General features: G+C 35.7%; 1 protein-coding gene across 10 annotated transcripts in view; it reads right to left on the minus strand.

Annotated features, from left to right (window-relative positions):
* DGKB (diacylglycerol kinase beta) overlaps positions 1 to 26,683 on the minus strand; it is a 731,665-nt gene that overhangs the window by 560,692 nt on the left and 144,290 nt on the right. For 7 of the 10 annotated variants that reach the window (XM_078059329.1, XM_078059327.1, XM_078059320.1 and 4 more), the window contains 3 exons: positions 22,099 to 22,175; positions 18,212 to 18,232; positions 10,482 to 10,635 (listed from right to left, as the gene is read on the minus strand). In XM_078059329.1, the coding sequence (XP_077915455.1) occupies positions 10,482 to 10,635; positions 18,212 to 18,232; positions 22,099 to 22,175 (252 nt within the window). The remainder of the gene's footprint in view (positions 1 to 10,481; positions 10,636 to 18,211; positions 18,233 to 22,098; positions 22,176 to 26,683) is intronic. The other 3 variants (XM_078059328.1, XM_078059325.1, XM_078059326.1) reach the window with 1 other exon arrangement.

A 26,683-nucleotide genomic window follows, 5' to 3' on the forward strand; every position in this document is an offset into this window, starting at 1 on the left:
TATTTCCAATATCCAATATCCATATTAATAGTCACAATGAGTAGCACAGACAAGATTAAAAACAATTGTTTGGTATTGTCAGACATTTCATGATTTTCAGAGTTAACCTTCCAACTATGCTTGCCTTAGCACAGTATTATGATTTTTTTTTTATGCTTGTACAAACTGGCAGCAAAATGAGATAGACAGGGTTACAAATCAACAAGGGAAGTAAAATACACAAAGTGAGGACAGGCAGTGGGATACCTTCCCTGACAGGAGACTGGTGCCAGCGAATTTTCTGTAAGAAATCTGTTTGGACATGGGCAAAAACCCCAAACAAGTAATAATAAGGAACAGGGCTTGAAGCACAGGTCTTTGGGGGTGATGTTCTAGAAGTAGAGCAACCTCCGTGAAGGAGTAGTAACAATAACATCCCTGGCTGTGTGCCAACAACATGTAAACAGAGTGGTCTGATTTGACCCTACAATTCTATCTTAGACACTAGAGGGTGGAAAATCAGAGAGTAAAGTAAACCTCTGATCATCATGTAGCAATCTGGGGAGTCAAGAGTTGAAGACAGGATATCTAATTCCAAACTTTAGGGTCTTTTAAAGTGGTATAATCAAGATCTGTCTACATCAATTATGTCTAGTAAAATATTCTGCAAAGATAGAAATATGCTATATATGTACTGTCCAATATGGTAGTACTAACCATATATGGCTGTTAAGCCCATGACATAAGACTGGTGCGACTGAGGAATTGAATTTTCATCTTATTTACTTGCTAACTAATTTAAATTTAAATTAAAGAGGTACATCGGGTTAATGGCTACCATATTAGACAGTGTTGGTGACATACCATCTACAGGTAGAAAAGTGAAAGTTGGTTGAATTACTCCGTTTCTTGACTATGCCTACGTATGAGAATAAAACTACCACATATAAAAAAAAGTCAGGATAACATCTTTAATTTTTGTCACATTAAAAAGAAATCCCAATACCACCAATAGGTATTTACCTAAAGAAAATAAAAACACTCACTTGAAAAGATATATGCATCCTTATGGGTACTGCAGCATTATTTACAATAGCCAAGACATGGAAGGACCCCAAGTGTCCATCCACAGATGAATAGATAAAGAAGCTGTGGCTTTTACATACTGTGGAATATTATACAGTCACCAAAAAGGTTGAGATCTTGTCATCTGTGACAACATGGATGGACCTGAAGAGTATTATGCTAAGTGAAATAAGTCAGTCAGAGAAACACAAATACTATATGATTTCACTCATATGTGTAATCTGAGAGGTAAAACAAACGAAAAAGCAGAAGCAGACCCATTACAGAAGAAACTTATGGTTTCCAGAAGGAAGGGGGCTGGGGAGATGGTGGCAAAATAGGTGAAAAGGAGTGAGAGATACAGGCTTCCAGTTATGGAATGATTAAGTCACAGGAATAAAGGGTACAGCAGAGGGAATATAGTCAAAGTTATTGTAATAGCACTATATGGTCACAGACGGCAGCCACACTTGTGGGTAAGCACACATAGCATAACCTATGAACTTGTTGATCACTTTGTTGTATACGTGAAACTAATCTAATGTTGTATGTCAACTATACTTCAATCAAAAAAAAAAAAAAAGTCTGGGCGCCTGGGTGACTCAGTTGGTTAAGCGTCTGCCTTTGGCTCAGGTCATGATCCCGGGGTCCTGGGATTGAGCCCCACATCAGGCTCCCTGCTCTGCAGGTAGTCTGTTTCTCCCTCTCCTTCTGCTCCTCCCCCAGCTCCCTCTCTCTCTCTCTCTCTCTCACTCTCTCTTAAATAAATAAAATCTTTAAAAAATAAAAAATAAATTTAAAAAAGTATAAGTCATGGAGATGATGTGTAGGGAGGGAAATTGCAGGAACATGGTCAAAATGGGATGTACGCTACAACATGATGACTATAGTTAACACTACTCTATGATGTAATTGTATACACTAGTTGTTAAGAGAGTAGATCCTAAGGGTTCTCATTATAAGGAAAAAAAACTGTTTTTGGTTTTGCTTTTGCTTTTTATTGTATCTGTATAAGATTATGGATAGTACCTAAACTTATTTTGGCAATCATTTCCCAATATATGTAAGTCAAACCAGTATGCTGTCCACCTTAAACTTATATGATGATGTAGGTCAATTCTATCTTAATAAAACAAAAAATCAAAACAAACCAAAAGAAATCCCAATAATACTCCATAATTTTTACTGTACTCTTTCAGAATGAATGACATTTGGGGAGGGGAAACTATATTGAATTTGATCTTTCCCTGTGTCTGCAAACTAAAATGCTGGAAAATAATCTGTTTAATGAAAAATGGTAATGGCTGACATGCACTGAACACTTACAATGTACCTAACACATTATGTTTTTGAGTCCCCCAGCACCCAGTACAATGCACGCACTTATTATCTCCATTTTACATTTGCCCGAACAGAGGCAAAGACAAGGAGGGTAGCCACAATTCAAAAGACAGTCTGAATGGAGATTTTATGTGAAGTATAATTCTGTGGGGCTAGAGAAAAAACTAAATCAGAGAAATTTGTCTCCTGCCTCTCAGTAAATGACCTTTTGTCTTTGGAGTCTGGTTTTCAAGACTCTTAAGAGTGTGTACATGATTATTTCATAAACTTTTGGAATGAAATTAGAAATCCTAGTCATAGCTGAGAGCTCTAAATGTTCATCTTCCACTCAGACCATTCCTTGGGCCATCTATAATAAAACACATTTGTGGATGCACACACACACACACACACACACACACACACACACACACAGATATGTTTGCCCATGTAAAAATAATCATGCATATATTCATATTTACCAAATCTTTACCAGCATTTTGTTATAGGGAATTGGATTATGGATACTTTTTCTTTTTGCTTATCTGCATTTTCTAATAGGTATATAACAAGCATGCCTTTATAAATATAAACCCAAATAGATATTAAGAACCTTTAATATTAGCTGTGTAAAACCAAGTTCTAGGATAAAGCACTGAACACAGCAGATAAAAAAAGAATCTCATTTTTATAGGGCTTTCATTCTAATGGATCAAAGCCAATGTTCAGTACCATTGCATTTTTTCCTAGCGTTACTAGGTATTTTAGGGCATATCACAAGTTAAATAGAGTTATGACTGATTTTGGGGCGCCTGCATGGCTCAGTCGGTTAAGCGTCCAACTCTTGATTTCCGCTCAGGTCATGATCTCACAAGTCGTGAGATCCAGTCCTGTGTCAGGCTCTGCACTGGGCATGGAGCCTACTTAAGATTCTCTCTCCCTCTCCCTCTGCCTCTGCCCCTTCCCCTCTCCCCTTCTCAGAAAGAAAAGAAAAGAAAAGAAAAGAAAAAAAGAAAAGAAAAGAAAAAAGTTATGACTGATTTTGGACTCTGAAAAGTACTAAATATCATATTTGCTTTTATTAGAATAAAAAACTATAAACAATATTCATGAACATGACAGTGCAACAATCTTAAGATAATACTATCATTTAATATGTAATCATTAACATGTAACTGAAAATACAAAAATCCCTTTATAGTGGGTAAATAAATCTAATGGTAAAGATGGCAAATTTGAAGACCAGCATTTTACTTAGAATATTCAGATAGAAGAATAAAGAAACCTATATAATAAAGTCCAATATATTCAAACCCATTTAATAATTAAAGGGGAGGTTTGGGGGAACTTTTCCTTTACTGACAGTAATTTTATCATGAATAGGGCCTTGAAGTGAGGATTTTTCTATGGTTTCAGTGAAGAGTTTTCAGAGTTTCAGGATAAAAGATTTATTGGAGTAAAATAATTTGTGGATTACTACTATTACAATAATAATAATTAGAAAAGTGAATTTGGTGCTATAAAAGCATAAGAACTGTAATGGTTGATGTAGATAAATGCCTATTGGTCAATGGATAGGAATTATCTTTATTTCTAGAGCACTTGTATGTAGGTATGTAAGTCTAGTATGAAACTAATTAACAAATGCACAAATGTATCTTAAATGCCTACTATGTGCCAACAAGCTCCCTATCTCATAGTCACACAAGCCTTGAACTCTGTTCAGTTTGTGTTTTTTGGGACCATGTCTGCCCTTTTTTGTATTGTGGAAACTTTAGTAGTTTATTAGACACAAAAGACCTATAAAGCTATACCTATAGTGAAAATATGCATGCACACACACACACACATATTTTTAATATCCTCAAGACAGTCCTGATAAGAGTAATAATTTCTTCTCAGCACAATTAATGAAGTGTGTCTTTTGGCAAGAACATCCAGGAAGGTCATTTGGCAAAACAACATTTTCCCAAGGGTTCAAATACCTCATTTTCATTATACAATTTTCTGTCCTTAATTTGATTAACTTCCTTATAGAGGAAAAGAAAGTCTTTCTCCTTTTCTGCCTAAAAATATTACCTGTGGTGTGACTCTCTGGTTGTACTGAAAACATAAAAACAATTACATTCACTGATGATACTGTGGCTTAATAGCATAGATCAATTAGCTATTGCCATATCGGATGGGCAATGAAAGGGACCAAAAACAAAGGACTTTAACTCTTTCAGGGGTGGCTGTTACTATTCTCAGTCTTAAATATCTTGACTCTTTTGTACCTTCAAGCCTCATGTTCCTTCATGATAGCTTCCACCCCACTGGCTTCAAACTGTGTAACAGCTCCCCAGTTTCACCACAGGGTCTTGGCTCCCTCCTTGGCCTCTTCTCCAGCTGCTCTCTTCCAGTCACTTCATCGGCCCCGGCCCAAGGATTCAAGGCATAGACCCAGATCTCTCGGTACTCAGCAAGCCTACCTTCCTCTAACTCCTAAGGCCACAGGACTCTGCTCCTGCCAGGACCACTCCCCCAACCCTTCCTCCAGCCATGCTGGTACTTCCAAGGTCATAACTACCATCTAATCTGGGACCATCAAAAATGATCTTCGGGGAGCCTGGGTGGCTCAGTCGGTTACCTGTCTGCCTTCGGCTCAGATCATGATCTCAGGGTTCTGGGATGCCCCAGGTGCCCCATGTTGGGCTCCCTGCTCAGTGGGGAGTCTGCTTCTCCTTCTCCCTCTGCCCCTCCCCACCACTTGTGCTCTCTCTCTCTCTTTCTCAAATAAATCAAAATAAAATCTTTTTTTAAAAAATGGTCTCCTTGTGATTTGTATCCCAGTTTCAGTCATTCATGAGAAATTCGGGGCTCCCAGTCATCCTCAATTTCGACTTGTACTTTCTATCTAACCAATGTTTGCTAATAGCACTCCTTACGTTACCTTCTGATATGCTATGCATATTCTTACTTATTTACTAAAATGTAATTGACTATAGAGGAAGGGAAGTAGTTTCATTTTGCTCACTGAAATATGAATAGTGTGTGTGGTTGGGCACATTGTAAGTGATCAATAAATATTTGTGAATGATATAAAATACTACTCAGCCATAAGAAAGAATGAAATCTTGCCAACTGCAACAACATAGATGGAGCTAGAGAGTATAATGCTAAGCGAAATAAGTCAGTCAGAGAAAGACAAATACCATATGATTTCACTCATATGTAGAATTTAAGAAACAAAATAAATGAGCAAAGGGAAAAAGAGAGAGAGACAAACCAAGAGACAAACTCTTAACTATAGAGAACAAACGATGGTTACCAGAGGGGAGGTGGGTGGGGGGATGTGTGAAATAGGTGGGGATTAAGGAGTGCACTTGTCATGATGAGCACTGAGTAATACACAGAATTGTTGAATCACTATATTGTACACCTGAAACTAATATAACACTGTATGTAAACTATGCTGGATTTAAAATTTATTTAAAAATTTAAAAATAAATATTTATGAATGAAATAATACTGAGTTTCTTACAGTTCACACACTATACTTTCACGCCGCATTTATTTTTTTAACTGGAGTAGAAATGTACATGTTTTCTCTTCTTGAAACTCCCTTCCATGATCTCCTACAAGTACCTGTCCCTACCTCTACTTAAACTAGATAATTTCAATTTATGATTAAAATCTCAGATGATCTTGATAAATAGATGACAACTTTTATTTTATTGTAATATAACTGATCACCTAATTGACTATCTTTCTCCGTGTGGCTCTAAAGGATCCTCAGCTTTCTGGTGCAATTTCTGGCACATAAGTTGTTTTAAAAAAAAGAATGGTGGAGGGGCACCTGGGTGGATCAGTCAGTTAAATGTCCGACTCTTGATTTCGGCTCAGGTCATGATCTCAGGGTTGTGAGATTGAGCCCCAAGTCTCTCTCTCTCTCTCCCTCTCCCTCTGCTCCTCCCCTACGCCTCTGGAAAAAAAAAAAAAAAGAATGGTGGAATGCATGAATTGATGAATTAATAAAATAAATAATTAAGAATTACAACTGGCCAAGTCACTACATGACCTGATATAAAGGGTGCTAGGAAATCTTCTTTTTTTCTGCCCTATAAAACTAATAATAACAAAAAACACTTGCTCTAACCTATAGCTAATAACAGACATTTACTGTTATAGAGTCAACATTTTAGACATTGTGGAGCCAAACATAAATATAAAGTATAAGTGTCTGAACCAGTTAACAAATCAATTCCATTCTCTTTTAATTACTACATTCTTAGAGAAAGTAGAAGTTACTAATAAGTACCGTTAACTGCTACCTTATACAAGACCAGTGATCACTGAGCCGAAGGTGGTTCATTCCCAGAGCTGCCATGCAGAGCTGGTCTAGGTGGGAGTTGGGGAGGAGAGGGACACACCAGCTCTTGTACAAGAAGAAGAAGGTGTGATTTTTACATGCTGCCAGCGTTGCTTCCCCGTGGCACACTCCAGGTGTCCCATCCCAGCAGGTGCTATTTATTAGAGTGACACATTCGCTGAGACTTGAAGGAGTTGGGTTTTGTTGTGAGATAAGGGACCACAGCAGACTTAAGTCACAGCAAACACTTCGGTATGTAAAGGGTCTGGGCTGCATGGGTCAAGAGACAGAGAGAATTGGGACTGTAGGCAGATCGACAAGCTACATGGCATTGTGCTCACTACTATGAAACTCAGATTTTATCATTTTCTTAACTGCAATGCCCAGGCCTTGGAGTGGCATTAAAGCCACCTTTAGTGGGGGGCGGGGGGAGTCTCAAAAGGTGTGGGAAGGCCAGTGGCTGGGACTTCCTGTACTTACATCTCTCCTGCACCCCCTCCGTTCACCAAAGCAACGCTGCTTTAATCTATTTTAAATATCAAGGATTTAAGTTTAGATGAAAAATAAAAAATTTAAAAAAATTTCCATAAGGTGATAGGGAAGGCCTGAAACTTGGAAACCCAAGAGGAATCTAATCAGGCTTCAGTGTTAGAAAGCACATCGTGGAGATGGGAAGTCGGGGCCCAGCTGGGAGCCATGCTAATGGCTAGTCTCTAACACAAACAATGATGGATCATACCGACACTGGCAGAATGTTTGAGAAGTTATAATGAGCAATAGAGAGCATTTTGTGATTAACTAAACATGAGGCATGAGGCGGTGCAGGGTGGAAGAGTCCAAGATTTTAGGATTGGAAAAGTGATAGATACTTGGGTTCCATTCACCAAGAGACAAGATAGAAAGAAGCAGGTGTGGGCAGAATAGAATTACTTGACTTCCAAACACATTTAGTTCGATTCCTTATGGGACATCCAATGAAGAGTTCCATCTGGAATATAGTTAATACATATTCTCTGTGAGCTGAAGAAACATGTCTGGGTTTATGGGGAATAACTGAGGCATTTTATGTTAGTGTCTATTTTTTGTATGATATGAAAAATAATTAACCTATTGAGAATGAGGGGAAAGATTTGAATAAACTAAAGGAGGTTTGAAAATTTTAGCCTAACTGAGCTAGGAGACAGTATCAAGAATAAATACTTTTTATGGTAGATTTTTTTTAAAAAGCTTAAGTGGTGTTAAGGCCATGTTAAAATTGGATATTAAGAATTTGTAGAGGCAACAATCTGCATATTTATGAAATTTCTCTTTGGTTATTCTCAGTATTCAAGTTGCAGGGACTGAAATATGAACTCATAATATTGATTCATGGTCAAGGGTATATGAGCCACTTGCCAAAAAACAAAGGTTCCAAATGATTGAACCATTCTGTAAAAAGAATAGTTCAGGTGATAGATTCTGGGGATGAAGGTAAAATCAGAAGTTGGTCACTGGGCTGGCAAACACGTGAGGCATTAGGGACCTGACATTCACAATGAAGCAGAAGAGGTTATGAGAAAGCCGGAAAGATAAAGCATTAGGGGATATCTTCAAAAATTAAAAGTCCAACATGGGAACAGTAGAAAGAATCATCTTACATTTTAAGTAGGTGATAAGAGGCACTTATACTGCAACAAAATATTCCCCCCAAAAATCATTCACTATACAAAATACCAGATGGAGCAGTAGCTACTACAAGTTCCAACAAAAACCAACTACACACACACACAACTTTATGCCTCTTTCTAACTATTTAAAATTTTTGTTCTATAAAAACTAAATGTTTTACATTTACCATATCTCCAATACTTGAATACTGTTCACTAACAAGAATAACATTTTTCCCAATTTAGTTTTGCTTGTTATTGAGAAACCATTGTTAGTTGATACAGAGTCAAGAATGGTTATCACACCCTTGTTGGTACTATAGTAATGAAATACAGTGAACTCTCTGCAGGGAGGGGGGGGGTGGGGGGTGGTAAACAAAACAGATTATAGCTCTTCTCTATTCAAAATTTATTTGTGATTTTTCAACCCAAATATATCTTGTGTAGATAACTTCGATTATGGCAAAGCAGGGTTCTAAAAATAAAAACACATGTATTTTTTACTATCAAAGGTAAGTCTGAAAGAATATGGGGTTGAAAACAGTCCTACAAAGGACCCCATGCACTTATGTTTTAAAATGTGGAGACCAAGTTTTGAAAAGGAATTCCAGTTTGATTTATTTTTTGCTGCATGAGAGCTACACAGCCCATCTTGCAACTCCTTTCAAGTAGATCTGTGCAGAATATGTGGCTGTCCCAAATGAAGTACAAGCTGTTACCCTTTAATTCTTTTTTTCCATTTTGGAACCTGATTTGATTTCTACTCCTTGTAAATTTGGCATCTTATATGTAATACTTACTACATGCTATTTGGAGATAAGAAGGTTTGAGATTTTAATTTCTTACAAACCTACCTAATTAATTAGAATCTCTCCTCTCTTCTCTCCAAGTCTGACACAATTACTCAGACAGACAACATCTCAAAAAGTGCCCCCCCTTCTTTCTCCATACGCAAGAATAGTATTGCTTCGTATAAAATGAAAGAGACAATTTTGTTATTTTATTCAGTCTATGGTATGTGCAATCCATTTATAGCATGAAATGGAAGAACAAGGGAGTTTTAATTTCTAGATCAAAGTAAGGAATTGCCCCATTTTAAAATGTTCAGCCCAGAACACTGGTCAGCTCCACACTGTAAGAACAGACTAAATAAGGAGCAACAGGCTCTAGTCTCCAGCTCATTTCCACATTGAGAAAGGCACAGTGAGCCTGGCTACACAATCCTGCACAGACCATGGTGATGCTCCTAAGATGTCTGACTCCCTTCTTGAGCTCCTGAGCTACCAAACCCAGAAGGAAGTCATCCCCACCACAGAAGTCCCAGGGTGAGATCTGCCAGGCAACACCTTCCCCCAGAACGCTACATCCCAGTTCAAAGAAGTCCTTCCTCCAAGATTCTGAGTTTTGATTACTCCAACCTAGGAGTGGCACATGCTTCCTGTGGTTCTACCTCTGCATTACCTTAGTATTTCTCTTTGGTTTTTCAACCTTCCAACACTGTTTAACCAATCACCTATTTTACATTCAGTAGGGTAATACAGTGAGATTTTTGTTCTCCTGACTGCATGGAGCTGGACACAATTAGCAACAGGTATTAATTCATTAGACATCTCTGAAAAGCTACCCATAATGACAGAACCAATCATCTCCATGGTGATATTAAATTTTAAAAAAATAAGTGTCTAAGAGAAAAATCAAAACTCTTCTATGAAAGTATGTTAGAAATTTACAGAAGTGATATAAATATTATGTTTCCTACACAGAACTGCTTTGCGACTACATTTTCACATATAAAGTTACCTATATTTAACTAGTCATTTCAAAGAGCACTTTTCCATTTTTGATGGAAGTTTCTCTTAAAATTATTACCTAAACATAGACTTCTAAGACTTTGAATGACAAGTGATGGATAATGATAAAGTATATTTTCTCTAATGTTTAGCTATTACTATATTGGAGACACTTTAGATATTTTGCACAATCTTAGTATGAAAGTATAAATCCTGAAAGAAAGATATTTCCTAAGCAAATCATCTCTTCTCTTATAGAGAACTTGACACTGATTTTCCCTTCAAGGATTTTACTACATATACATTTTTAAAGTATATAATTAGACTTACCTCCTGAAAGGAGAGCAGGCTTACTTTTTACCATTGGACTAGAATGAGGAAATTTGTTGCTAAATGACATGAAAAGGTGTGCTGTGAAATCATCAGGAAGCTCTGCCTCTAGGAATGTCTTCATAAATAGCTTAAAACCTTCAAAATCTATTGTCTGGAAAAAAAATTAAACATTTATTTTAAAACTCAGCCAATGTTAAGATTATGTTCTAAGTTCAGAATCAACAGTAGTAGAAATGACCTCAAACATTTCTATACCAAAGTCCACAAAAGGACGGTAACTATTTGAGAAACACATGGAACAGTCCTAAGCTAACAGCGGTGCTTAGAGATATATAAATCTCACCTGTGGCAGGGCTACAAGAAAGGCAGAAGCTTTCCACCAGAAATTTCTATCTCCACACTATCTGTATCCCCTTAAAAAATCTACTCTTTGAAACTTAGTTGCCTCCTCTGTAAATTGGGAGTAATATTCCCAATCCTGCAGAGTTACTATTATAACTAAATCAGGCAACTAATGTGAACATGCTAATGCACACATGAACACAGCATGCATACTCTGAAATAAAAGAATTTCTCTTTTCTCCTTTCCTTGTCTCTAATGGTGAATCTTGCTCTGGGCAACTGGAGAAAGGGGTTAACATAAAAGTTTCACCAAAACACCAACATCAATTGATATGAAATTCCAAAGTGAAATTCTAAAACTTCCCATGCAAACTTTCAAAGAAACCTATTTCAAGATCCTTGCCCACTTATACTCACTGCAGGTCTATAAAAAACAAACAAGCAAAAAATCAGACATTTATTTGAAGAGAACCATTGCTACATTGAGACTCTCCATGTCCACTCGGGGAAATGGTGAAGAGAGCCACCTTCTATCCTCGAGTTAAGTAGAGAATTTCACAGAAGCCACCTGGAGAGCTTGCTTTCTCTGAGCAGAGGACAGTGGACCAGAATCTGACTCTTGCCTGGAAAATTGAGGACAACGGTGTAGGTGCTTTGGGACAAAGTCAAGTAAATGGTACTGTACTGGGCTTGGCCAACACCCTCATGACTGCAGGGACAATGATGCATAAATGTTTCCTGGGAAATCGATATGGACCTTATGGAAGAGGCCAGTGGGGTTGTGTTGGGTCCCATCCAGGAGGCCATTTGAAAGGACAAGGAGACTTACAGAGAAGAAGCTGGAATAAAGCCATACCTGTCCAGATCAAGAGAGTGCAAGGTCAATGGGCCTCAAAGGAAGCGCTTGTAGGGCATTTTTTTTCCTACCCAGTTCAGTGTAACTGAGATGAAACTAAAAATAGGACAAAAATGAAATTTGGCAGACTGATGTTCTTAATTTTGATCAAACTTCTGGCAGATGAGAATAAAATTAATTCTTTAAACTGCTATTTTGGATAGAAAAAGTATTTGTTCCATGTAATTAATTGGGGTAAGATGGTACAGAATGACCAATTTTATTATAATATTATTTTGAATAAACCTAAAATGGAATATGACATGCAGGGATATCACTAGAGAAAGTACATTTTTGTAGATTAGATCATATGCCAATTAAGAATATGTACTATGTATGCTTCTGCACCTAATAGAATCTCAAGCCAATAAAAAACCAAACCAAAACCAAAACCAAAACAAAACAAAAACAAAAAAAATTCACTTTATTAATGGTTGCAAAACTCTGCCTACCCCTTATTTTGACATTTTTAGTTAGTTTAATCTTGCTAACTAGATTTCAGACATTTACACTGGTGGCAGTAAAAAGACTTCATTTTCTTCCATATATCAAAAATCACCACCACCACAAAATATAATAAATTCTACTAGTGGAGTGAACCACATAATTAAAAACCATGAATAATATAAAAATATAAAGAATAGCCTCAGGTAGCAGAAGTACTTCTGAAAAGCAATTTGCTACCATGAATGAAACTGAGGTTTCAAAAGACGCAGATAAGGCCGAAAGCCAGACCACGGTATCCAAATGTGTTTTCTTGAGCAGAAACACCTACTCCTACTACTAGGGTTCCTTAGGCATGGCCTATCTCGAGAGAAGTAATCCACACTCAGTAGGATTAGTAACCAACTCCGATAGACAATCCTCAAATGTGTGAAGCCTCCTAGGACACCAGGAGTTAATTTTACTACACATATATGGAAACTTTGTGTAACAAACATATTCATAGGCATTGTGGTTAGAAGCATGGTTATTTGTATTCACTCTTGCTTCTTAGTCCTAAGCCTTTCGTGGTCAGCATTGTGTTTGCCAACATAACAGTTGACAAGAACATGGTTTTGAAGTCAGACTACCTGAATCTACACTCAGATCCAACTTTCTAGCTGTGTCAAGGTGGGCAATTTATTAATCTCTCTGTGCCTTAATTTCTCCATCTATAAGTAAGAATAACAATAACTACCTCTTAGTCTGTTAGAAATTTCAAACAATTTTTGAAGAATAAGTCTCAAAACCACATTACCTCAAATGTTTTTATATGCATTTAACAAGTCATTCCATGGTTCATCCTTTTTGGTTATTGTGATTATTTGTTTTAGAAAGCTGGTAACAAAATATGAACAAAGGACTAGAATTGTTGACAGTTTTTCTCTGGATCGTCTGTTGGGATATGATTATATTTTACAACAGACCTATTTCAAGGCAAGAGTTTCAAATGATAACGAAGGAAAACAATAACAACCAACCAACAAACAAAAATAAAACAGACTTGAGAATAAAATACTTTTGTGTCATATTCCAGTATCTCCACTTGCCACCTGAGTGATTTGGGGCAAGGAATTGGTCTGCTCTTTTAAAGAAAAAATCTGCCACATCCCAAGTGTGTGCTCTTTATAGAGCATTACATAACCTAAATAGAACCTCTTTGAAATTAGCACCTATAATTTAATGATGAAAACCAGAAAAATAAACAACCAAAAAGAAAAAAATAAATAAATGCATAGCATCCCTGTTAATAAGGAATGCATTATTCCTTGGTCCTTCTTTTTCATTTCTCAGGAAAACTTTCTAAAATTAAATGCTGCAGCTCTGTCTTGCTCAGTAAGCAAAAAGCAGCTTAGTTTTATTCTCTGACAGCTCAAAGCCTTAATATTTTTCCATATAAAATGATATATAAGATCAACCATTCAGGATTGTCATCTAAATGTAATAATAAATCAATATAAAGCACTTAACATGCCCTTGGGCACACAACATGTAAAATAAATGAAATAATAAAATAATAAAAGGAAGTCCTGGTTTGAGGTTTAATGGATTTTTTATTATCTTAATTTGCCTTCCTCTTTATTAGTCCAGAAAACCAGAAAATTCACTGCATCTTCCTGAATCAAGCCTGCAGTTTTTGTGTTTTAGACATTTTGCGACTATTGTTCTGTATCAGGCAACATTGACTAATCACTGCTTTTAGAACATGAGCATTTATAAACAGATATTTTACTTTAAAAAATAAAAGTCTATTATCAAAATAAGAATGAAGTTTTCTATGAGAAGATATCATCCTATTAAGTTTTACTGACAATGTAAACTTCTCTTTCAAACTTCTTCACAGTGTTGGTGGGAGCAAAATTCTCCTCCCTTACATTTTGGTCATTACACATAGCTTACAAAGTTGTAAAACTCACACTTCTTTAAAGCCAAAAATTAGCTATTTCAGAGTTTCCAATTCATAGAGGAATTATTCTTCAACACCTTTTCTGGCTAACCCATCTCCTTTTTTTCTTGTTTGGTAAAAAGTTTTCAAATCTCTTTTAAAATTCTATGTTGTCCAGCATATCAGACATTTTTGTAAGTGGATACTGTCCTCCACCTATACGTTTTTCTTATTTCATGATTCAGTAGAATATCGCCAAATTTAAGTATCTTGTTTTCTACTGCTGTCGTGGAGCAGCATTAGAATTGGTTTTTGAACATTGTGACCTTTAAATAGAATGTGATCACTTATATATGCACATCAATGGAAAAACTAATGAAAAACACTGGGTTAGACTTAAGTGAATGAGTGTTCAAAAATCAAACTGGCTATAAGCTCAGAGACATACACACCACACAATATTTAAAATTTTGAGAACTGCTTTTTCATTTTTTTTTTTCTTAAGGAGCAGCCACAGACTACTTAGGGAGATAACATAGAGAATCTGCAAAGAATTCAGACTGAGGGAGCTGCTCAGATGTTGCTGCCAAATTGGCACAAATTCAAAACACATTTCTATATGCCTTTCATTATTATATCTGACCATCTGGATCCTTTGTTCTTAAATCCCTGTTAATACTAAAGAAATAACACTAGTATTCATCCAAGTAGATTCATAGTGAATGAAAATAAATGTCATCACTCTATCATTAATTTATTCAGGTGGTTTCAGGATGGAGATTTTCTCATATTCAGCAAATGTTTGTGGTATATCCACTTTGTACTAGACTCTGTCCTAGCTGTTGGGGTAAAGATGCTACTGGCACATGCGAAAATCCTTCCACCAGAGGCTTATCTTCTAACAAAGGGAATAAGTAAATAGAAAAATAAATAGGCTAAATGTACAATGTTTGACAGTATTAAGTGTTGTAGGGGCAAAAAAGAGAAGGAAAATGCTTATATATTTTGGGAGGGGGGGTGCCTGTAGTTTTAAATCTGATGATCAGGAAATGAGAATCTGTTCTTTGAATACAGATTTAAAGGAAATGAGGGAGATAGCTTTGCACATATTTGGAGAAAGAACATCTCAGATAGACAAAACAGGTAGTGCAAATGTCCTGAGGTATAAAAATGCTCCTGTTTTAGAGGCATTTCTATAAAAGCCAGTGAGGAGGGGCAGGAGAGCAGAGCAGGAGTGAGGGCAGACTAGAGTAGCAGGAAATACATTTCTGTGTGGTTATTATAGAAGGTTAGGGGAGAACTCCATCAACTGTGACAGATATCACCTAGTCACTCGAAACAGTCAAATCACTGAGTTTTCAATTTAGGATACAATACTGCAGATGGCCCATTCTCAAATTCTACATGTTGTCATAGATACAAGATAGTATATTTTTTGGCAATATCAAGATTGGATCCTCAGTGTGATTACAGGAAACCTGTAAGAAGCTATTCAAATTGATGTGTTTAATTATGATAAGATGTAGCTAATTAAGCTCATAAGTAAGTAAATATCTTCTCAAACTGTTTTTACATGGTTCCATTCTAACTGAGATCACATATTGAAAAGAAGGTTACTATATATTTCAACAATAATTAGTACATAGTCAATATGAGGTCATTAATACAGAATTAGAGAAGGCGTTTTATTATTCAGTTTGGTGGTCTGTCTTCAAAACTGCTCTGGTTGTAGGTTTGTTAGAAGAGGAAAAGGACTGAATTTGTGTTGGGAGTCAGAGGGAAGAGAAGGAGAAATACTGGGTACTATGTTACTTCCATTCCTTGCTAACTAACAGCACTTAAGCAGTTGTGGGAGGAGGAACAGATACAACGGACACAATAACTCTAGTCCCAGGACAGCATTCTGGCTTGTGGCCAGGCTTGGCAGGGGAAACAAATCACATCTCATGTCCTCCACTCATACCTCATGGTAGAAGGAAATCACTTTAGAGTTGGAAAGACATCAGAGTTCTATTTTCTCACTCTATAGTTGAGAAAAGTGAGGCTCGGAAAATAAAGGTGACAGGATTGGTTGGTGGTGTATCTCAGATATTCCCACTTTTACTTTTCATGTATATTCTAGAACTTTTGTATGAAATCACTAAAGTGTGACCAACAGCCACTTCCTTTAAACATCAATGGAACACCTATACATCAGGCACAGAGCTCATTATTTCATATACACTTTAGAATGTAACCCTTTGAACAACTCAATAAAGCCAATATTCTTTTCACTGGATAGCTGAACAAACTGAGACTAGTAACTTGTCCAAGACCTGCTAATATGTGGCAGATGTGGGATTTGAACTCAGTTCAGTTGGACTCCTAAGACCACGTGTTCTCTGTTATACTTTCCAGATGCTTTCTTTAATGGGAAAGGTTGAATTTGGTTCTGGGAGGACAATTAAAACTTAAAATAAAATGGTGTTTATATCATTGCTAATAATTATATCAGTGTCAATATCCTTGTTAAAGACACTTAAAATATTACATTAGGCAGCAGCACTACCAAATGTAGGTTATGAATTCCCAGGTTTCTTATTAAGGGAATGAAGCAACTCAGTTGTCTAAATGTAAAGGTTATATACATTAGCAGAATCTACAGTGCAGAGTACCAAGTACAAAGATAAGGGAAGCCCAGGGAACTATGAAATGTAACTCAGCCTTGGGCCAAGGATCATCTACTAACAGGAAATGTAAAGAGAAAATCCTACACTCACAGAACACTGATAGACCAAGAACACCATAGAGCAATAAATACACATGCCCGTCTCCCCCCAACCCCCACTTTGGCTAACCTCAGCTTTCCCTGTTCCTTCTATTCTGCAGCTGAAATTACTTGCCTACTAAACATCTCCATATGGAACAGAGACTGAGCAAGGAAAAGGAAGAAACTCATTCTGCTGACCCAGAGAAAAGGCAGGGCTAATTTTGACACCCCAGTTTTCAGACAGCGTCTAGTAGGGATGCAGGTTGTGCAGAAAGGAGTGTTTGTTGACCAAGGTGTTCAATAAATATATTTTAATAGCTAAATCCTGCTGCATAGAAGCAGCCATTTACTCTGAAGAGTTGCCTCCTAAAACCATAAAGCCCACGTAGTCTGTCTTTGGGGGATTTGGTAGGTTTCCACAGAGGTTGGGGTAAGATCAAGGAAGTGTCATCCTCTGAAAGAGACTGGTAAAAGTCCTAACAGTCAATGGGTTGCCACTTCAGCCTTGCCTCATCCTAGGAGACTCTAATATGTAGGAGCTGTGTCTAAGCCAATCAAGATCATTCTGGTATAACCAACTGTACTGTAACATGTTGGGTATGAGATCACAGTGTTTGCTGTCATTGAAGCCATAGGGGAACTTGTGAGTAAAAAGCTAGTACATATCCATTACTGTCCTGGGGAGACAATATTATGGTTTTAAGTATCTCATGCATTTTGATGAGACATATTCCTAGTATGATAGAAAAATCCATTCAGAGATCCCCAAAATGTGTTGTAATTCTATGCACCCTGCTGAACTATGGACCCAAAACTTGCTTTAGAAACTGGGCTGAAGTTTCTAAACTTGCTTTAGAAACTGGGCTGAGAGTGACTGAAGCAACAGATGGGTTATTCTTTTTCCCAGAAAGGCAAAGATCAATGGCTTTTCAGTTCTATTTCCCTCACAGATTCTAATAGCACTAGAGATGCATAATCCTCCCCACAAAGAAATCCCTTTCAATTGCATTTACATGCAATTATAAACCTCCTATTGTAAATTAATAAATTAAGACTTTCATTAAATGAATTATTTTATTGGAGTCTGATCATGTTTTGGTGAAATTAGAAAATTAAATTCAAGGGTCTACAAAACTATAGCCCACCCTCTAGACCCTCTTCGATTACATTAAGGTATTAACTTCTCCATTTGAGACTTTGATTTGAACAAATATCAGTCAGTTATAACTTTATAAGGATTACAGATAGCCTTGCATATTATACGAATCTTAATGATACAGAAGTACAGGTCAGTGATATGGATGAGAAATTCATAGCTCACATCAGAATAAAGAAAGAAAAGACAGATTTTAATAGAAAAGAAAATGTCTTACTTGGTTAAGAATGTCTTGTTTCTGTGCATGCAAGGAAAGAAAGAAGACAGGTGTTAATGTAAGATAATTATACTCATTATCTCATACTACTGATAACTTAACTAAAAGGTCGATTTTACAGATTGATTTTAAAACATACCCTAGACCCATGGATCTCAGAATGTGGTCCTGAAACAATATCATTATCATCAACTGCAAAACTGATAGAAATATACATTTTTGAGCCTTACCCTAGAAATAAGGAAACTAAGGACAGGGCAGGAGAGCAGGCAGCAATCTGTGTTTTAAGGAGACCCCCAGGTAATTCTGATACAAGCTAAAATTTGAGAATGATTTACTAGATCAATCTAGGAGTGTAATAAGCACACAGTTCTGATAGATAGGAGATAAATATAATGAATAACACATATAAGATGATTAAAACCTTCCAGAGAAGACTATGAAAACACAGCAGTATATACGAATCTATATTAGATTATTAATGTTTATTTCCCACTCCTAATGCTTCCATCTTTGAGAATAACATGCATGGCCCATTACTATGCCTTTAAAGATAAAGATCTTCCCATACTTATACCACTACTTAATTTCTTTCTATGTCTTTAGACATCAATGGAACAATTTAGAATTGAATTTGAAATCCGGGGGGGGAAATATATATATAAATTATTATATTATATTAATATATTTCTAAATTAATATTATTAACTAATATTAAATAATTAATATTATTACATTAATATATATATTTACTTATACTATAATATGCTATACATATTTTACATATATAAAATGCAATGCCAAACTGGTTCTTTCTCATATGATCAAATTTAATTACTTTCATGAATCATTTATATCTGAGATTTCCTGACTATATTTTACTGTGAACCATCTCACCAAGATTGGATGGCTACTACAAACTAGCTATAATCATACTCTTAATATTATATCATTCATATAAGATTAGCTGGAGACGAGTAAGAATCTCTTACCTTGTTGGGCATGAGTTAGTAATTACATGCACTGGAATATGTCATACTCATTACATAAGAAATGCCATTCAGTGTACGTGAAATACCTTTCTCTTCCCCTTACTCTCATCTCCCACACCTTGTCTTTCATTCCATGGCCCAGTCAATGAAGTGAAGACAAAAGGGCATTATTCTTAAACTGGGATTCCAGACAATTAGGTTTTAATTATGGCTCTTGTCATGAAACTAGCTGGTTAATCCTGGGAAAGTCATTTTACTTTTCCTACAATGACTTTCTTCATTTAAAAACTTTATAATCTTACCTGTTTGGGAATCTCCAGACCTTCTTAAAGTTTTTATTCTTAGTGAATCTTTAAAGCCATTGTTTAGATTTATATTTTTTGATTCTTTTTTTCAAAGAAAGATTTTTAAATGATCTTTAAAAGATACAAATTAAAAATAAATGACTCATCTGTACAATGCACTTAATATTTCTTCTCCTTTAAAATAGACCACAGGTCACATATTCATTGTATTAAGTTTTTATACAGAGACCTTTTAGAAAGCAGTAATTCAAGTAAATGATAAGAAATACAATGCACCTAAGGTTTAATTAAGCAGCTTTACTTTGTAAGAGGAGATATTTGGCCTGTTCTTTCTTTGTTTCTTTGCAAGTACATTTTATATGGATGATACATGCAATATTTATTTTAGAAAACAAAGGATTATTTATCCTAAAAGTAGTATAGATTAAACACTTTTCTAAGTTTTCTTGCATAAAATGACATCAGTTAAATAGTCATCTCTGCCAATAACTTTAGGATTAACCTGACCAGTCAATAGAGAGTGATAATTTCCCATGTGAACGGACAGTATGAATTCTGTCATACTGTTAGAGTAACCTTTTATAAACTGGATGAAGTCATGTACTGAAGAGAACCTCAAGGCATTAAAGATTTCTTTCTCAACACTGAATATTCCTAATTACTTCCTATTGGCTTTTGTAAAATACAGACTAGTGTTTAAGAGTCATATAAGCTTTCATTGTTTTTTGGGGTTTTTTTTTTCATCCTAAAGGGAAAAGACCTATCAGTGTTAAATTAGAGAGTGGTTTCACTCTTAAATTAGAATTAGTCTGGGGTCATAATGAGATCTAACTTTTTTTGTTTTTCAACTGTTCATTATTTTAATAATGCATTTCAAGAGCAGATCTGTGCATTTATGGAGAGTTATTACATTATTGAAAAGGCTGACATCATATGTGTGTCTACGAATGATCTAGTAATTACCTCAATAAATCCAATATACAGTGACTGATAATCCTCATGAAATATATAATATCAGTAAGACCAAGTCTTGAGAGTCTTTTAAATAAGAAATCATTGAAGCAAAAAGGCTACTTTGCAAACAAGATCACATTCCAACTGAATTTATAGCCAGTAGCTATCCTTAGGGAGAAAAAAAGCTGGTTTTATCCCTGTAGATAGATTAGAAAACATGCACGTTTTCAAGTATTGGTTGGGAATGTAAATATTAATGACATTTTTGGGTCTTATAACAATTCCACAGAGTTGTCATCTTTAGCTTTCCCACTCTGCTTTCCTGGTCTTTGAGATTTTCGGTTCTACAAATTTATCTGGCAAAATTTTTTCTCTCACACTGTGGTATCTAGGATAATTAAATATGAGGGAAATGTAGGCTGGATATCTGCTTTTGTCCCTGATATAGGAAAATGGGAATGGCTTTAAATTGCTTTATTTTCCCCATCATTTGTAGGCTCTAAATATTAACTTTCCTTGAAAAAGAAAATAAATCTTAGGTTAAAGACTTTTACAAGGTACAGTAATATATCAGAATATAGACAGAATAAGAAAATACGGCATGAAAAGTAGCTATTAGAAATACTGGAAGGAAATTATAAAACAATATGAATGTTTTAAGGTTAGAATTGGAGATTTGGTTTTCACTAAAATGTAAATTCTATAAATCCCAAAGAAATATAATATTGAAGGATAACCAAGAACTGTGCTCTTATAAACAATCAAAATCAGAATGACAACGATAACAAAAAACAAATCACATTTTAATCAGCAAACAAATCTCTCTAGCTGACTAGATAATCCATCCAAGGGAATGTTTCTTTTGCAAAGGGTCATTTGTTTTAATTTCCATACAACGGAACCATCACTTGGTGAAACTGCAAAAGAACTCACAGCTAAGATGCTCAAACATTTAAAACATAACATCTCTCAGCTAACATTAAACGGAAGGTTATTTAACAAATAATTAGGAAAGGATGGACACTCATTCAAGCCAAGGGTTCAAAAGCCATCAAGAGAAGAAGTTTTTATAAGGAAGGAATTCCAGGGACTTGTTGGCTTACTGGTAGTAGGTTAAAACAAGATAGGGAGAAGAAGTTCCTCATTTTTTATCCAAGCTGGCTTTTAAGATTACAGACCAGTTATATCCATCACAGAATCTTTCTGTAGTCAGGGGAATAATTCTCTGAAAGGAGTAACCCTCCTGCCCCCCCACCAGTGTTCATTTGGGGTTAAAATTTGTAGGTCACAGAGTGAGCAGCAGACAACTTGGTCTTCCCTTCCATCAATCCTGTTTCCTGATCATACCTGACCAAGCAATCTCAGAATTACAATATATTTAACGTCTAGGAAAAGAACCGAAGTTTATATTACAGATGACCTATACTCTTTCAAGCACACAATAGAGAAATATTATTTTCATTAACAAATGGTTTTTGAATGAAAAAGGTAGTACACTATTTTGTGTTTTCCAGAATAGCATTTCACTATGAATTTCATTTTGTTTATGGTACATGTATTTCCAAGGACTTTTCATTAAGAAATCCCTCCTCCAAGTGTATATATGAAACCGATATAAGGAAAAAAAAAGTTTTACCCCTTCAGGATTATACTTTGCAAGCACACCGTTACCATGGAATTCTTCAAGAACATCCTTTAATTTCTTTGTAGAATCTATAAAGAAATAGAGAACACACAAACTGTTTATATGTGTCTACTGTGGTAAAATAACCCAATTTGGAAACAAAGACCTATTAAAATATAATCATCAAAGATATTAAATTTTAAAATGCACATGTAAAACGTTCTTTATCATTTTTGAAAGGCTATTTGGTTGAAAAAAGCAATCACACAAAAAAAGAAAGGAAAAGAAAAAAGTATGTTTTGTCCAAGTGTATTGCCTATGTATTAGGAAATACCATTAGGCAAGGCCATTACCTATGTATTATATGAATTAAGAACAAATATATAAATAGGTAGTATCTTCTCCCTTTGTTTTGATAACATAACATCTAAATGAATGAACTAACCTTTGTTTAAAAAGATAACATAGGCATCCCTTGTTGAACTTTACAACTAATGCAGTACATTTTTCATATTTTACTCCATTAACTAATAATAACCCTTTGGACAATTAATAACAGTAAAATGTATAGCTAAGCCTCAATGGTGAATCCAGTGAGAGGCAAGGTACAGATTTTAGTATTTTGCAGATATTTTTAGAATTTTCTAAATATACACAAAAAACTGAAGTTTATCTTAATTCAATTAAGAAACAAAGTTTAGGGGGAAAAAAAAGAAACAAGGTCTAGGAAGCATCTCTACTTGCTATATGGGATGCTGCCCAATTCATGAAGTGCTTAATAAAGCCCCTTAAGTCTCCAAATCAAAAAAAAAAAAAAAAAAAGTTTAGCTATGTTACCAAAAGATTTTTAAATTGCTCTTTCAATTTTGAAATATTTTTAGGACATTTATCATATCAAGACTGTGACAAAAGAATCCTTAGTTAATATGGGAAATAATGTCATGAAAGAACATAATTATTATTAGAAAAATATATGTAAATAGAATACAAATATATGCATTCAACCTACTAAAACAATACTCTCATAGTTATCGAAATATAATTTGATTAAGCAATCTCAGACTTACAACATATTTAAGTTAGAGAAAAATAACAAATAAATATTGATAAGTCATTTAAATATTCAATCAAGTTTGAATAACAGTGATAAAACAAGACTGAAACTGGGAAATAAGCAGAAGATTCTTAGTTTTCCATTAGGCAACAGGGCATGGATATTATTTCCTAGCATATGAATATAATCTTCCCTGCCTTTCCACAAGATTCATGATATTTGTGCCACCATAAAATATTTCCCAGCTCCAAAAATACTAATTTACAAATCAGTTAGGAAATTAACTCGTAGATGCCCCTCCAACGCATCATGCCTATATTTTATAAATTATACTTTCATTTGGAGTGTACAATTTTGTTTATGTAGCAAATTCTGCAGAGGTTTCTTCAGGTGTGACTGTTTTTATTGCATTAAAATTCACATAACATAGATTCATTAATTTAACCATTTTAAAGTATACGATTCAGTGGGTTTTTTTAGTATATGCACATTGCTGTCCAAATATCACCACTATATAATTCCAGAGTATTTCCATCACCCCAAAAAGAACTCCCATATTCTGGGCATTCCATACAACTAGAATCATATAATTTGTTGTCTTTGTTTGGCTTCTTTCACTTCAAGGCCCATAGGTGTTATAGCATGTATTAGTACTTCATTCCCTTTTGTAGTGAAAAAAATATTTCATTTTATGGATATACCACATTTTGTTTATCCACTCATCAGCTCATGTACATTTGAGTTATTTCCATGTTTTGGTTATTATGAATAATGCTGCTATGAACATTCAAGTATACATAATTTTGTGCAAATACATGTTTTGATGCTCGTGGGTAAACACTTAAGTGGAGAATGGCTAGCTCATATGAAAACCTACATTTAACATTTTGAGGAACTGTCAAACAGATTTTCACAGGGCTATATACTATTTCACATTCTTTGCAGCAATGCATGTGAATTCTAATTTCTCTACATCTTTGCCACCCTTGTTATTTTCTAGTTTTTCTTTTATTATGGCCATCTTAATGGACATGAAATGCTTTCTATTTGTATTTCATTAGGTATTTGTTAATGACTAATGATACTGAACATCTTTCAAATGCTATTGGCCATTTGTGTATCTTCTTTGAAGAGATGTCTATTCAAGCCCTTGGCTAGTTTTTCATTTGGTCGTTTATCTTCTTGCTGTTGAGATTGTTTGGGGTGTGTGGCATGCTACAGCATGTCTGAAGCCTGTATTGTGTCCTATACGTTTCTTTTTCAGTACATATTTTGCTAGTACTTTCCGTACTATGATCAGAGTTAATCTGTTATGCCTTGTCTCCTGCTGGATTGTAGGCTGCTCTGGGGAAGAAAACGTACATTTTCACTTTTGCATGGCACTCAAATTTATTACAAAGATGGAATAATAAAATCATAATAAATATTGTGATTCAAATGATCAGAGCTATTCCTAAATTACAATAAATTAGAGTAATTGCTTTGACATTTATGTTGGCAGAAACGTAAACTACTTTAGAGTCCAGGTTCTATAGTAAAGAGAGCTATGAAGCTGATTTTTTATTCCTGAATCCTTCTTTGTCGATGATTAAGGCATTATTCTAACTTAGCAGAACACCTTTTACTTCTTCACGTTTATAGCTGCAGACCCTTCTGTAGATACTTATATAGACATACACAGATCTAGATGCACAAACTCTAGAATAACATACCCCAAAGACTATGTTTATTTTAACCATATCTGAGCCCCATGATAAAATGGAAGGGGAAAAAGAAAATTCTCTTTCTTATACCTAGGCCTTCCACAGAATGTTAGAGACACTGCCTAAAGATGGGCTTTTCATTTCAGGATTCCATAGGAGTAAAAAAACACATTCAGTAATCACTTATAAATGTTCCAGAGAAGGCAACAGTCCTTAAAATTATTCATGTCATTTTTTAGTGCTTTCTTGGCCACATTTTATATTAGCATATTCTTAGTTGGGACGCCACAAGGAATAAATTAATAAATTAAGACCAAAATCTCTGTGTCTCAATGATGATCTTGGTCTGGGACAATTTAAGAAGCATCAATTCATATTTAGATGGATCACTATTAACCCAATTTACTCCTTTTTCAATTCTCAAGTCCCATTTTTAATATCCTGATATCTAAAGTTTATTCATGATCCAATCCCCACTTCATAATCTAGTTTAGAAATTGGAACATTATCTTATTCTTCTATTCCTGTCCCAACAACCTTTCTTGGTCCCAAACTCTCAAAGGCTGAGGACTTGACTTACCCAACCAATCTTCTATAGGTTACGATTTTGGTATGAGACACCAAAGGATTCCAATACCTGCCTGGGTCCCCTAACCTTTTTTTTTTTTTTTTAAAGATTTTATTTATTTGACAGAGAGAGAGACAGCTAGAGAGGGAACACAAGCAGGGGGAGTGGGAGAGGGAGGAGCAGGCTTCCCGCTGAGCAGGGAGCCCGATGCAGGGCTCGATCCCAGGACCCTGGGATCATGACCCGAGCCGAAGGCAGACGCTTAACGACTGAGCCACCCAGGCGCCCCTGGGTCCCCTAACCTTTAACCAGAATTCCCTTATGTGAACAATCTACATACCTGCACGGATTCCCAAATTGCACTAGATGGTGAAGTTCCTGCTGTTGTGTTTTCCCTACCCTCAAAGGAGAATAGTCATTTACTTATTTTATAATTCAGCTGCTTTTCTGGATTTGTTTCTATTACCTATTACCAAAACATTCCTATCTGTTTGATCTTGTCAACTCTGGATCATGTCTGTCCAAGCAGCACTGGGGTAGTGAAGAGGAGAAAGGATGCATGACTGAATCTAACCTACCCTCTAGTAAAAGAGAGATACCAAGGAGTGACACCTGGATGAACAGATAGTAGCTGAGTGAAAGATAGAATCTCAATCATATTTCAGCGAATATTGGAGCTTCGAGTACGAGAGCTCAGTGACAGATTCTGGGCTGAGCAATGCTGAGAAAGCCAGGCAGGCAGCTGTGAACTGGGAGGTCAATTCACAGGTAATACATATCTGTAATGAAACAAAGGTCTGGCATCAAAGAAGAATGGCAACTGAAGTGCTGGGCAGCCAGGTTCAAACAGCTGGTTTAATCCTCAGATAAGGGATCAGGACAGATGCTTAGTACAAAATATTGGGTCTTCTAGAAAGCAAAGGAGTGTCATGACATGAAATAACTGATTCCAGGGGCACTGAGGCTTCAAGGCTTGGCTAATAGGTCGGGAGACTTGGAGAAGAACACCAGATACCAATCACTGCCCATGGCTAGCATATCCGTCTTACCAGAAAGTAATTTAATATTAATAGCCACAGAGATACGGGATTATTTAAGGTTCTCAGCTCTATCACCAACAGAATCACCTAAGAACTAAGGGGTACTGAACCTAACAAAGAGGAATCATTTTGTTTAGCAAATACCTTTTTTATATGCAAGGACAGAAGAAATGCATATAGGGACTGATAGGGTAGATTTCTTCTTTATGGCTTGTCTTTCTAACACCTGCTC

Source organism: Halichoerus grypus, chromosome 12, assembly GCF_964656455.1.
Source record: "Halichoerus grypus chromosome 12, mHalGry1.hap1.1, whole genome shotgun sequence".
In the NCBI taxonomy this organism is placed as follows: Eukaryota; Metazoa; Chordata; class Mammalia; order Carnivora; family Phocidae; genus Halichoerus; species Halichoerus grypus.